Source organism: Solanum dulcamara, chromosome 1 (genome assembly GCF_947179165.1).
Source record: "Solanum dulcamara chromosome 1, daSolDulc1.2, whole genome shotgun sequence".
In the NCBI taxonomy this organism is placed as follows: Eukaryota; Viridiplantae; Streptophyta; class Magnoliopsida; order Solanales; family Solanaceae; genus Solanum; species Solanum dulcamara.
In genome coordinates, this window is record NC_077237.1 from 34,635,902 (window position 1) to 34,650,025 (window position 14,124).

The 14,124-nt window shown below is 38.2% G+C and overlaps 1 protein-coding gene across 3 annotated transcripts in view; it reads right to left on the reverse strand.

Annotated features, from left to right (window-relative positions):
• LOC129903639 (membralin-like protein At1g60995) overlaps positions 1-14,124 on the reverse strand; it is a 51,976-nt gene that overhangs the window by 24,245 nt on the left and 13,607 nt on the right. For all 3 annotated transcript variants that reach the window (XM_055979192.1, XM_055979188.1, XM_055979196.1), the window contains 2 exons: positions 5,740-5,801; positions 5,526-5,620 (listed from right to left, as the gene is read on the reverse strand). In XM_055979192.1, coding sequence (XP_055835167.1) covers positions 5,526-5,620; positions 5,740-5,801 — 157 coding nt within the window. The remainder of the gene's footprint in view (positions 1-5,525; positions 5,621-5,739; positions 5,802-14,124) is intronic.

A 14,124-nucleotide genomic window follows, 5' to 3' on the forward strand; every position in this document is an offset into this window, starting at 1 on the left:
TAGTTTAAGTGAGTGTTTGATTATGTGCTTAAGGTGACATTTGTTCAAGTTAAGGAGAACGATTATGGAAAATTGCTCGGTTCTTAGCTTAGAAGATATTTACATCTTTGATGTTTGTTTGAGCTTTAGAAACACGAAAGCCCTGAGGTTTGCACATAAACTTGAATTTATATTCACCTTATTTTGTGAGAATAGCTTGAGCCTTGGTAAAAATTTGTCCTTTAATTTGCTGTCTTAGTGGGTTGTTGCTAGTTAGTGCCTTATTTCTTTATGTTTAATTGAGGACGAATGTTTTGAGTCACTTGAAATTTTTTGATACCATTGAGAGTACAAAATATAGTTGAGTTAATAATATGTTAAGATTGTATTGGTATCACGTGAAACACATTTGTAAGACAAACTAACTTGGCCATATATACAGAATGCTTAAGCATTTTTGCATTCTTGTTGGGACTTTTTCCTCCTTGTGATTGTGACATTTTTACTTATATTGTCATGCATCTTGACATTGTTTGGATCTTTCCCCATCTTGACTTTGGATTTTACATTTCATCTTAACTATGAACCTAATATGGAAAAATCACTTTCAACATGGTTCTCCATTCTTTTGATTATTGGATTTTAGACACCAAGGTGTCTAAGACCACTTAAAACGAACAATGCTTGTGCTGTAGATGAAAAGGCAAAGGCTGGTGAGAAAGGTGGAAAAGCCCAAGCATAATGGGCGAAGGTTGACGCTCAATTATGTAGTCTCCTATGGCGATCTATTGATTCCAAGTTGATGCCCTTGTTTTGCCCATTCCAGACATGTTATTCAATTTGGGAAAAGGCTCATGCTTTATACACTAATGACATATCTCATTTCTATGATGTGACATCTCGGATGACCAACTTAAAGAAATAAGAATCTGATATGTCTACTTACTTAGGACAAGTACAGGCAGCCATGGAGGAATTTAAAACGTTGATACCAGTCACTACAAACGTGGAAAAACACAAAGGCATAGATAGACATTTCTAGTTCTTACACTTGCTGGACTTTCTACTGACCATGATTCAATGTGTGATCAAATTTTAGCTAGTCTTACGGTTCCTACAATTGATGAATTATTCTCTACTTCGTCTTGCCAAACCTCCCAGTCACAAAGTGGTTTCATCACCCACCATTGACTCCTCTGTTCTCGCATCTCAAACCATAGAAAAACGAATATCTCAATCTATGGAGAATTGACAGCTTGGAAGTTGTTTTGAAAGATCTCGACCTAAGTGTATTTCTTGTCATAGGTTGGACGACATATGTTATACTTTGTACTGCCGACCACCGAATAATGATCCTATTTCTCAAAAGGAATATATTGAGTTCCTTCAGTATCGAGGAAGTAAGCAGACATCTCCACAAGCAGCCTTTGTTGCTCAGCCAATCGACCATCCAATAATGCTCATATTACTCAGACAGAATATGATGAGTTCCTTCAGTATCAAGCATGTATGCAGATGTCTCCACAAATAGCCTCGGTTGTTCAGCCTGATGCTTTTGTTGCTAATAATTCCCTTGCTTGTGTTGCACAATCTAGTAATCTTGGATAATGGGTCGTAGACTCGGGCTGATCATTTTTTCTGATAACAAATCACTTGTGTCCGATATTGTTTATTCACAATCTCTTCTTGCTATTACTTTAGCCAATGGGATCCACACAAACCAAAAGGAGTTGGACAAGCCAAACCCCTATCTTCTGTCACTCTGAACTCTATTCTTTATGTTCCTGGTTGTCCTTTTAATCTTGCATCCGTTGGGCTTTGGACGCATGCCCTACATTGTGCCAAAACATTAATTGATGATTTTTTCCTCATGTTGGACCGCAGTACGGGACAAACGATCGGCACATGACATGAATCACAAGGCCTTTTGCTATCTTACCTCTTCAAATTCCTCCATAGCATGCTCCGTCGCAGATCCTCTCGAACTTATTCACAATGTTTGGGACATCCGAATCTATCCAAGCTACAGAAGATGGTGCCTAGTTTGTCTAGTATATCCATATTAGATTGTGAGCCATGTGAACTTGGGAAACACACTCGCACTACATTTTCACATATTGCTAAGGGTCATTCGGAGTCTATTTTTTCATTAGTTCATTCTAATATTTCGGGTCCTACTAGAGTCGGTTCAACCTTAGAATTTCGTTATTTTGTTAGTTTCATTGATAATTATTCAAGATATACTAGGATTTTCTTAATGTAAGATCATTCTGAGAGATTTTCTATATTCAAAAGTTTGTGCTGAAATACAAAATTAATTGGTGTTTCCATTCGTACTTTTCATAGTGACAACGCCTTAGAATACTTATCCTCCCAGTTTCAGGAGATTATGACTCACCAAGGAATTATTCACCAAACATCTTGTTTGTACACCCCTCAGCAGAACAGAGTAGTAGAAAGGAAGAATAGGCATCTCATTGAGACTGTTAGCACTTTTCTCATTGAATCCCATGTTTTGCTGCATTTTTGGGGTGATGCAGTCCTCACATCTTGCTATTTAATTAATAGAATGCCCTCATCTTCCATTCAGAATCAGATTCTCTATTCCATATTGTTTCCTCAGTCACATCTCTACTATATTCCCCTCGAGTCTTTAGGAACACATACTTTATTCATAACTTGGCCCCAAGAGAAGATAAATTAGCCCCTCATGCTCTCAAATGTGTCTTTCTTGGTTACTCTTGAGTTCAAAAAGGGTATCGTTGCTATTAACCTAATCTTTGTTGATACCTTATGTCAGCCGATGTCACATTCTTCGAATCTCAACCTTACTATACATCTTCTGATCATCCTTACATCTCTGAGGTCTTACCCATATCTCAGTTCTTACCTTTACCGGCTTTTGAGGAATATACGGTTACTCTACATCTCCATCTGTAGTGTCACAACTCCTAACTTATCATCATCCTCCGCATCCAGCATTAGGCTTAGATGATTCATGTTATAAGTCAAACCCTGCTCCTACTGCGGACTTGCCTCCTCCTAGACAACCCATTTCACTTCAAAGAGGTATACGATTCACTCACAATGCTAACCCCCATTATACTTTCTTGAGTTATCATCGTCTATCATCACCCCATTATGCCTTTGTATCATCTCTGTCCTCTATTTACATCCCTAAAACTACAGGTGAAGCACTTTCTCATCCAGAATGGAGGCAGGCTATGATTGACGAGATGTATGTGTTACATACGAGTGGTACTTGGGAGCTTGTTTCCCTTCCTGTAGGTAAATTCATTGTTGGTTGTCGTTGGGTTTATGCAATCAAACTGTCAAAGTTGGTGCAAATGGTCAAGTTGATCGACTAAAGGCTCGCCTTGTTGCCAAAGGATATACTTAGATATTTGGGCTGGATTATAGTGATATTTTTTCTCCTCGAGCTAAAATAACATGATTCGTCTTTTTCTATTTATGGTTGTCGTTCGCCTTTGGCCTCTTCATCAATTGGACAATAAGAATGCTTTTTAATTATTATTATTGTGGTATTTGGACCAGCTTTTGCGCACCTCAACTAATTCCACGAAATACATGTCAACTCTCATCAGCAACAGGTACCATGTAACTTTGTCCACCAAAGCTAAGACAGATGGGAAGAATCACCTAGTGTTTTGTCTCCGCTGGAATTTAAATCTGAGACCTCGTGGCTCTCAACCACCTCATTGACCACTTGGTCACACCCTTAGGTGCTATTAAGAATGTTTTTCTAAATGGTGATCTTGAGGAAAAAGTCTATATGGAGCACCCACCTACTTTTGTTGCTCAGAAGGAGTCTACAAGCCTTGTATGTCGACTACGCACGTCACTCTATAGTATGAAACAGTCTCCTCGAGCCTAGTTTGGAAAGTTCAGCACAATAATTCAAGAGTTTGGCATGACTCTTGGTGAAGCTGATCACTCTGTGTGTTATCAACATTCTGCACCAAATCTATGTATTTATTTGTTGGTTTACGTTGACAATATTGTTATCACTGGCAATGATCAAGATGGTATCACTAATTTGAAGAAACATCTCTCCCAGCATTTCTAGACTAAAGACCTCGATAGCCTAAAGTATTTTCTAGGTATTGAAGTTGCTCAATCTGAGATTGGGTATTGTTATTTCTCAACGCAAGTATGCCTTAGACATTTTTGAGGAGATAAAAATGATGGGATTTAGGCCCATTGACACTTCTATGGATTCGGATGCTAAACTCCTACAAGGACAGGGGAACCACTCAGTGATCCTGAAAGGTATAGGCGGCTGGTTGAAAAGTTGAATTATCTCACGGTGACTAGACCTGACATCTCTTTGCTTATGAGTGTTGTAAGTCAATTTATGACTTCCCCTTGTGATAGTCATTGGGATGCAGTTGTTCGTATTCTGCAACATATAAAGTCGGTTCCAGGTAAAGGCCTACTCTTTGAGGATCAAGGCCATGAGCATATCATTGAATATACAGACGTTGATGGGGCAGGATCACCCTCTGATAGACGTTCTACATACGGATATTGTATTTTAGTAGGAGGTAATTTGTTGTCCTAAAAAAGTATGAAACGGAGTGTGGTTGCTCAATCTAGTACATAAGTAGAATATAGAGCAATGGTTGTAGCAGCTTGTTAGCTAGTTTCGATCAAACAATTGCTGAGAGAACTAAAATTTGGAGAAATCGATCAGATTGCACTTATGTATGATAATCAAGCAGCCCTTCATTTCACATCAAATCCAATATTTCATTGGAGGACTAAGCACATTGAGATTGACTGTCACTTTGGTTGAGAAAAAAAATACTCTCAGGAGATATTGTTACAAATTAAATTTGTGAAGTCGAGTGATCAACCTTCAGATATTTTTACCAAATCCCTCACTGGTCCTCGTATCAATTGCATCTGCAACAAGCCCGATACACATGACTTGAATGCACCCGCTTGAGAAGGATTGTTAGAATAGGAACAGGAATGGTATATAGAATCCTACTTGGAAAAGGATTTGTAATATAGTGTCCATAAAAATTATCTCAGTATAATAATGTAGATGCACAATTCAATAATATTTTTTTCTTATATTTCACACAAAACCCTTGCTCACATGGGCCTATCTACACTAATAAATATGTGGATAATGTGTAAATTAGTTTCTTAAATAATTGTTAGAACAGTTGAACTCTTTTTCAAATCTAATGAAGGGATTGTTAAATATTCCAAAAAAAATAAGTTGGTCTATTTTACAACACAGGCTTTACAAAAGAAAAATGTTTTACTTTCTAAGTATTAGATTAGTTATGCTAAGTGACGTCCTCCCCTGGGAGTGTGTTACACAAATGCTACAGTCATCATAGTCATTGCCCGTATGACCGTAAGGTCATATCAAAGGGGCAGACTGGTGCACGAAACATCCCGTGTTCAAGCAAGATCCGGAGAAGGACCAAAGTACACATCATGAAATGAAATTTATAGAACACAAATTTATGTATTCAAGTGATACCTTTAGTGAAGGGGTATGAACTGACCTGTTACCAAAGCAGGAATGCCAAGCAGAGATGCTTATGTTTATTGTGCGAATGTTATGGCGCAATTTAGCTTCCTCGGGCAGTAACAAGTAACCCTAAAAATAAATGGTAGCACTCAAGAATTTACTAATAAGACAAATTTTAACACTTCATCAACAACTTAGGAAAAGATGCATAAATGAACAACAGTAATGACCAAAAGCAACAGTAGTACCTTCTCTTTGGTGTATAAATAATTAGGTTCAAATGCCTTGCTTCTTGTCTCAAGCCACAGCACTACCAGGTCAAATAAAGAACATAACCATCACAAGAAAATTCAACAAAACCACAAACAACGGTTCAACAACTAACTCATGAATTTGATCCCTCAATAACTATAGCAGCTTCATTCAGCTCAAGCAACAAAAGTAATCTTACAAGCATGCCTTTGACTTAGACAGAGATACATAAATATCAAGGAATCCAAAGCCATACATTAAGATTACAGGTACTTAATGACGGATCTGACAAGCCATGTTCTTTCAAATGTAGGTTACCCCTTGAAAATAGTCCAATTAATATATGTCCTCCCCGAGTCTTTGCTCATTCCTCCCCCTCTTCTCCGACCAGTGTTCTTGTGTTCCCTTTTCCTACTCCTTTATATTCATGATGGGAGTGGAAATACCTCCTTCTAGTATTGTATTGACGTGAACAAAGCACAAGGAAATAGGGTTACAAGTATATCACCTAACAACAATACACCTAGTGTGATCCCACAAGTGGGGAGATACAAGTATATCAAGCGCCATACAAATTTGGTTTGGGTGTGTGGGGGGGGGGGGGGATCACAAGCCTTTTGCACCTACGCTGCTGCATCCTATGTACCTGAACATCCGATTGGCCAGCACAGTGACATCGGATGAACTGGCAAGGGCATGTTTATCTGATCCAAGCTGAATTCATTACTACATATCATGTTTTATTACTCTATACATCACTAACAAACCAGTAGTGCGGGAACCAGAGGAAAAGAAGGGGTGATAAGTGTAGAATCAGAAGGTGAAAAATTGTTTTATGCTAAAAATGTATGGAAAAAGACGTGCTAGAAACTTTACCATGTCAAAACATTTTAACCTTATACATGTATGTCAAATTTAGGGCCTATCAGAATGAAGTGCCTTTCCACCAAATAAATACCCAAGACATTGTGACAGTCACCTCTATATAGTTGCAGAATAAGCATCTTGTAAGTAAGTACGAAACCTAGAATGATAGCTACTGTGAGAAATATTGGAGAAGAATATTATTGAATTGTGTATCTACATTATTACATTGATACCCTATTTATAGACACTATATCAGAATCTCTTTCCAACTAAGACACAACATTACAACTTTTCCAAGTAGGATTCTACATACTATTCCAATTCCTATTTCTATTCTAAGTAGGATTGTATATATTATTCTTGTTCCTATTTCTATTTTAACACTCCCTCAAGCTGGTGCATACAAGTCATATGTACCTAGCTTGTTACAAATGTAATTAATACGGGGACTGATGAGGGGCTTGGTGAGATATTTGCAAGTTGATCACTCGACTTCACAAAATTGACAGTCAATCTCAATGTGCTTAGTCTTCTCATGAAATACTGGATTTGACGCATAATGCCAGTCAATCTCAATGTGCTTGGTCTTCTCATGAAATACCGATTCGATGCATAATATCGACAAAACACAAAGTGATAAATTCCTGAATTTCCACACCAATCATCTGACCAAAACTTTGTTTTGTCCCCTCTGCCCACCACTATCTGTGAGTTGTTCTTGAGACTCACCCAAAAGTTTCTGATGGTCCTCCACACCCCAACCCCATAAGTTTCAGTGACTTCACTAGTGCACCAGAAATCATGTTGCCCAAATTTGTGATGTATTATCTCTTTCCATAGAGCCCGCTCCTCCTGATTGTATCTCCACAACCACTTTGAAAGAAGGCTCTTGTTATGAACCTTTAAATTCCTCACTCCCAATCCCCCATTTCTCCTGCTTTGTTGTACTATAGGCCATTTAACCAGATTGAATCCCTTTTCCATCTTATTCCCTTACCATAGGAAATTTCTTCTAAGTGCATCCAAAAACTTCACTACCCTACTAGGGATAGGAAAGAGGGACATCACATAAGTGGGTAAAGAATCCAGAACTGAGTTAATTAATGTAACTCTACCTCCCAGAGACAAGTATTGGGATTTCCATATACACAATTTCTTCTCTGTTTTCTCAATAATGTCATCCCAAATTTTTTCGGCTTTGTGCTTGGAGCCCAAAAGGCATGCTTAAATAAACTGTTGGGAGCTTCTCTACCTTGCATTGCAAAATACTTGCAAGAGCCTCAATCTGCTGCACCTCCTTAATTGGAAAAATACTGCTCTTTCTCCAATTTACTTTGAGTCCTGAGCATGCCTCAAAAACCACCAGGATCACTCTTAAATAGCAAACTTGTTCCTGCTCAGCTTCACCGCAAAACCACTGTGTCATCTGCGTACAATAGATGTGTCAATTCCATTGTATCATTTACCCTGTTCTTTATGGAAAAACCCCTTACCCAATTATTCTGAGAAGCAACTCTCATCAACCTGTCCAGACCTTCCATGGCTAAGATAAAGAGAAAAGGGGATAGTGGATCCCTTTGTCTCAGGCCTCTTTCTGCTGGAAAAAAACCAACTGGTTCTCCATTTACAAGAATGGAGAACCTAGTGGTTTTAATGCAGAAATTTATCCAGCTGAGCCATCTCCACCCCAAACCCCATCTGCCTTAGAAGGCTGCTTAATGACTGGGAAATTCATAAAGTGGTAGAGCTCTTGAGCTTGATTGGTGGATTCCCTGGTACTACTCTAGAGCCGGACAGATTAGCATGGGAACATCACAAAAATGGGGTATATTCACTGAACAGACTATACAATTGGGGGCTCAGAAGAAGTGTTGGAAGATCCACTGGACCTTGGAACACAAGATGGAAAAGTGTGGCTCCTGCCAAGGTGAAGTGCTTCACTTGGTTGGTTGCTAGGTAAAGTTGTCTGACCCATGAGGCAATGCAGAAGAGGGGCATCAACATAGCATCCAAATGCCTCCTCTATAAAGAGGCTCTGGAGACTAACAAACATCTATTCATGCATTGTAAGGTAACTGCTCAGGTGTGGGCTCTGTTTACAAGCATAGCCAATGAATATTGGACTATGGCAGAACATACTTCTGACCTCCTAAACTGCTGGATCAAAAGGGGAGGCAGCAAGAGCCAGAAAAGATGGTGGAGAACAGTTCCAGCATGTATCTGGTGGATTATATGGAAAGAAAGGAATCGGAGAATTTTTGAAGGAATGGAGTGTTACTTATAGAAGATAAAATGGAGAGTAATTACTACTCTAGGCTTTTGGTGTAAAGAACAGGATATAGAAGAGGAGTTCCAATTAGTGGACTTCATAGGCTCTTTGGAAGTATGTTTTTTTTTTTGTTTTTTCGTTTCTTGTAACAGTTTTTGGAGGTGGCCAGCATAGCCCTTAATGCTGAGGAATACAAAGAGCTAGCAATTTCAAAACAAAAAAAATCCTGAATTACACTGTTGAACTTCCCAAACCAAGCTTGAGAAGGTTACTCATACCATAGAGTAACTTACACAATCGACATACAAGGCTACCAAATTCCCCCTGAGTAACAAAATTAGGTAGTTGCTCTATATCGACTTCTTCCTCGAGATCACCGTGGAGAAAAACATTCTTAATGTCTAGCTGATTAAAAAGCTAATGGAGAACGACAACCATAGATAGTAAAAGGTGGACAAATGTTATTTTAGCTAGAGGAGAAAAACTATCACTGCAATACCGCCCAAATATCTGAGTATACCTTTTTTTCCTTTTTTGGGGGGCAAAAGTAAAACTGTACCAAAAAGAAAACACTGCAGGAAATATCAGATCTATCAGAAATAGTGCAATGATCGCTGGAAAGTGCTCGAAATCTAGAGATGTGTAGATCTTATACAAGAAAGTTACTGTAAAACTGGCCGAAACATGAACATGCGCTGAATTATTAGATTTGATGGCTGAAAGTGGTCACAGTCTGAGAAATAAAATTATATGGGTAGGGTTGGAATGTTGGCAAGATCCTATTAAGAAAAAGAATTAGAATTATATGGGTAGGGTCGGAATGATGGCAAGATCCTATTAAGAAAAAGAGTTATATGGATAGGGTCGGAATGATGGCACGACCCTACTGAGAAAGAGAATTATATGGGTAGGGTCGGATTAACAGCACGACCCTACTGAAAAAGAGAATCATATGGGTAGGGTCAGAATGATGGCACGACTCTACGCAAATCATATTTGAGGAGTCACTGAAAAGACGCATGAAACTACGGAAATCAAGTTTGGGGAGTCACCAAAAAGACACACGGTGTTATGCAACTCAGATATGAGAAAGTAGTTTGGAAAAATCCATAGTACTACGCAAATTAAATATGAGAAGTAGTTCGGAGAGATGCACGGTGGTATGCAAATCAGATATGAAAAAGTAATCACCGAAAAGATGCACGGTGCTGCGGATATGAGAAAGTAGTAACCAAAAAGATGACACGGTTCTATGAAAATCGAATATGAGAAAGTAGTGACCGAAAAGATGACACGGTGCTACACAAATGAAAAATGAGAAAGTAGTCACCGAAAAGATGGCACGGTGCTACACAAATTAGATATCAGAAAGTAGTCACTGAAAGGATGGCACGTGCTACATAAATTAGATGTGAGAAAGTAGTCACCATAAGGATGGCACAGTACTACCCAAATTAGATATAAGTAGTCACCAGAAAAATGGCTCGGTGCTACAAAAATACTGACGGATATGAGGTTGACACAAAACAACACTAGAAAGTCACCAGAAATTGACGCACGGTGACCTGTTTGATTGAGTTTTCCCTAAATATGGAGTTCATGCATATATCATTGGCCTCACTTTTGTTAACATAACCATTGACCAGACAGGTAGCAATATAGTTATATCCGCTTGCCGGCAACGGAAGCTCTTTGATTCTCTACTGGGATCATAGAAGCTCTGATACCATGTGAGAAATATTGGAGAAGAATAATGTTGATTTGTGTATCTACATTATTACATTGAGACCCTATTTATAGACACTACATTAGACTCCTTTTCCAACTAAGATATTACATTACAATCATTTTCCAAGTAGGATTCTACATACTATTCTTGTTCTTATTTCTATTCTAAGTAGGATTATATATATTATTCTTGTTCTTATTCCTATTCTAACAGCTACAATTCATCAAAACTACAAATGATAGAATGGAGGGTGGCAGAACAGGAAGATAATGGTTCAGCACTTAGAAACAAACAAATTCAACCAACTAGCAAGAAGGTTAAGAAAATAATTTATTTCCAACAAAATTATGTTCAAAAGAAAGGAGGTTGCGTTAATTTCAAAAAAAATTAATTATAGTTTCAAAAAAAAAGTTGTTACATTTGCTTTTTAAATTGATAAAATTAAAGGTTGGTATGTTCTCTTTTTATCAAGAAGGAAAATCAAGCTTGCTAATGTAAGAATACCCTAAACAATATATTTACTACAAAAGTCTCAAATTCCTAAGAGAATTGAAAGATGATACCAGGCACGATCCCCAATCAGCTTTGGAGGTTGGTTGTTCATAAACCACAAAGGTTTTTCCTGGTCTAAGCCACAAAAGGTTACAGAGGCCAGTCAAAGCTGGGAAGAAGCTGGGATTCAGGCAAAGAGCAGAAGTAGGTCGAGAATCATACCAGCCATCATATGGTGGACAATTTGGAAGGATAGCAATGCTAGGTGTTTTGAGAATGTAGAGAATAGTATAGAATAGATCAAGTTGACTGTATCTTGAATTCTTGATTATGTGTTTTTGGCGTAACGAAATTTGGTCTAATGATCTTGTATTTATTATTGATATGTTAGATTCATTAGGACCATAGGATTTGGATTTACTTGTAAATATGGCTCCAGTTGTTTAATGTTATTTCTAGGACGGCAAAAATGTCTGACGAATGGAGGTGGAGTACAATGGTTTTCCATTGTACAAGAACGAGGGTGATATCCAAAACTATAACAATTACCGATGTATTAAATTATTAAGTCACACTATGAAGGTTTGGGAAAGAGTAGTGGAGAGGAGGGTTGAGGAGAGAAGTGTCCAATTCCGAGAATCAATTTGGATTCATACTAGGACGATCAACCACTGAAGCCATCCATCTTGTGCGAAAACTGGTTGAGAAATATACGAAAAGGAAGAAGGACCTACATATAATACTCATTGACCTTGAAAAGCATATGACAGTCCCGTGGGATGCCCGCTGGAGGTGCTTGGAGGCTAGAGATGTCCCGGTGGCTTATATTAGGAAAATAAAGGATATGTACGATGGAGCCAAAACTAGGGTTAGAATGGGGAGGAGACTCGGAGCACTTCCCGGTGAGATGGGATTGCACCAGGGATTAGTTCTTAGCCCTTTCTTATTTGCCTTAGAGTTGGATGATGGAGTTGGATGAGTTGACACGGTCTACTCAAAAGGAGGTTCCATGGTGTATGTTATCTGCGAACGACATAGTACTGATTGATGAGACACAGAACAGAGTTAATTGATAGCATCGATGGAAGCTCAACAATATTTAAGGAAGCTTTGGAGTTTCCAAAAGGCCCCATAACAAGATCCCAAATAAAGAAATTTCAAGACAATCTTGATGGGCTAGAATTAGCAATTAAAAAGTGTTTTGTTGGGGAAGAAGAGCTAAAGCCCAAGGAAAATGAATTGTCCAAATGCTACAACTATTTGGTGGCCAAATTCAAGTCAAGAGGATGAATATTAGGGCCCAATTTCGTGCAAACTAGGCCCAAATTAAAGTCCAAGATGAGAGGAAATATGGCCCAAATAAGCCCACAAATGAAGAGAAAATTTCAGCACTTATTTAGTCTTTTAACTAGTTTCTAGAACTAGCATTTAATGTCATTTTTCTACTATGTTGACCTTATGGTACTTATGTGTGTGGGCAGTCTTCTTGGACTTTAGGAGGTGTCATTTTATTTTTATATTTTGACATTATAAGTCATATATGTGGGCAGCCCACTAACACTTTAGAAGGTGTCATGTTTTTCTTCTATTTTGACATTATCAATCATGTGTGTGGGCAGCCATCTAGGACTCTAGAAAATGTCATTTTTTTTATTCTTTTTTTATCTTGAACAACCCCTTCTTACTACTATATAAAGCGGAGCTTTGTTACTTTAAATGGGAAGACTTTGAAGAATAATATATTGAGAGTTCTTTGAACCTTTGTGGCAAATTGCTTTTGAATTTATCTTTCAACGTAACAACAACAACAACCCAGTGAAATCCCACAACGTGGTGTATGGGAGGGTAAAGTGTACGCAAACCTTACTCCTACCAAGGTAGGACGGCTGTTTCCGAGAGACCCTCGGCTCAAAAGAAGCATAAAAAGAGGTCAGTTAAGGCTAAGAAGTTTAAAGCGATATGGGAAAGCAAATAACGAATAACATAAATAATGAAAGCGACACAGATAAAATAAAGTAATCAAAGTACAGAAAGTAATAGAAAGATAATAACAGAAGTCAGAGCACAAGAAATTATAGTGCGCTAATGCACCTACTAATATGGAAGAATACCGAGACTATGTACTAGCCTTCTACCCTAATATGGGTCTTCCACACCCTCCTATCTAAGGTCCTTCAACCTAACTAGTTCGTAATTCAAGGTAGTAAGATAACTTCTTGTTTGATATCTTTGGTTTCTTCTTGATATTCTTTAGAAGGCGATTAGTACTCTTACTAATTGTTGTCTAGCATTACTCACAAAGCGGTCAAGATCCGATTCTAAAACTTGATTAGTTTCTCAAGTAAAGGCATTTGGTTCAACTATTAACCAATTTGTTGTTACTTGGATCATGTCAAACTCATCTTTTAATTCTTGTTTAGTTTCTTTAACTAGTTTCCAATTTTGCTTCCGCACTTGTTTTAGTTAATACTCTAGTTTGTTTCGGATTTCCATTCTTAGTGTTATCATTAATGCTAGGTTAGAGGTTTGGAGACAAACTCTGGAGTCCAAAGACTTCAGGTTGAGCAGGACCAAAACAGAATATTTGGAGTGCAAATTTAGTGTTGCATTAGATAAAAAAGACGTGGAAGTGAAGCTTGCCACACAGACTATTCCTAAGAGAGACAGTTTGAAGTATCTTGGGTCAGTAATCCATGGAAGTGGACATCGACGATGATGTCACACATCGCATTAGAGCAGCATGGATGAAATAGAGACTTACCTCTGGAGTATTGTGTGATTAAAAGGATACCACCAAAACTTAAAGGTAAGCTCTACAAAGAGGTGGTTAGACCATCCTCGTTGTATGGAATGAAGTGTTGGCTAGTCAAAAACTCACATGTTCAGAAGATGCATGTCAGGGAGATGAGGATGTTGAAATAGATGAGTGGGCATACTAAGAGCAACAAGATAGGAATGAGGTTATCAAGGAGAAGGTGAGAGTGGCCTTTGTGGCGGATAAGGTGAGGAAGCCAAGACTGAGAT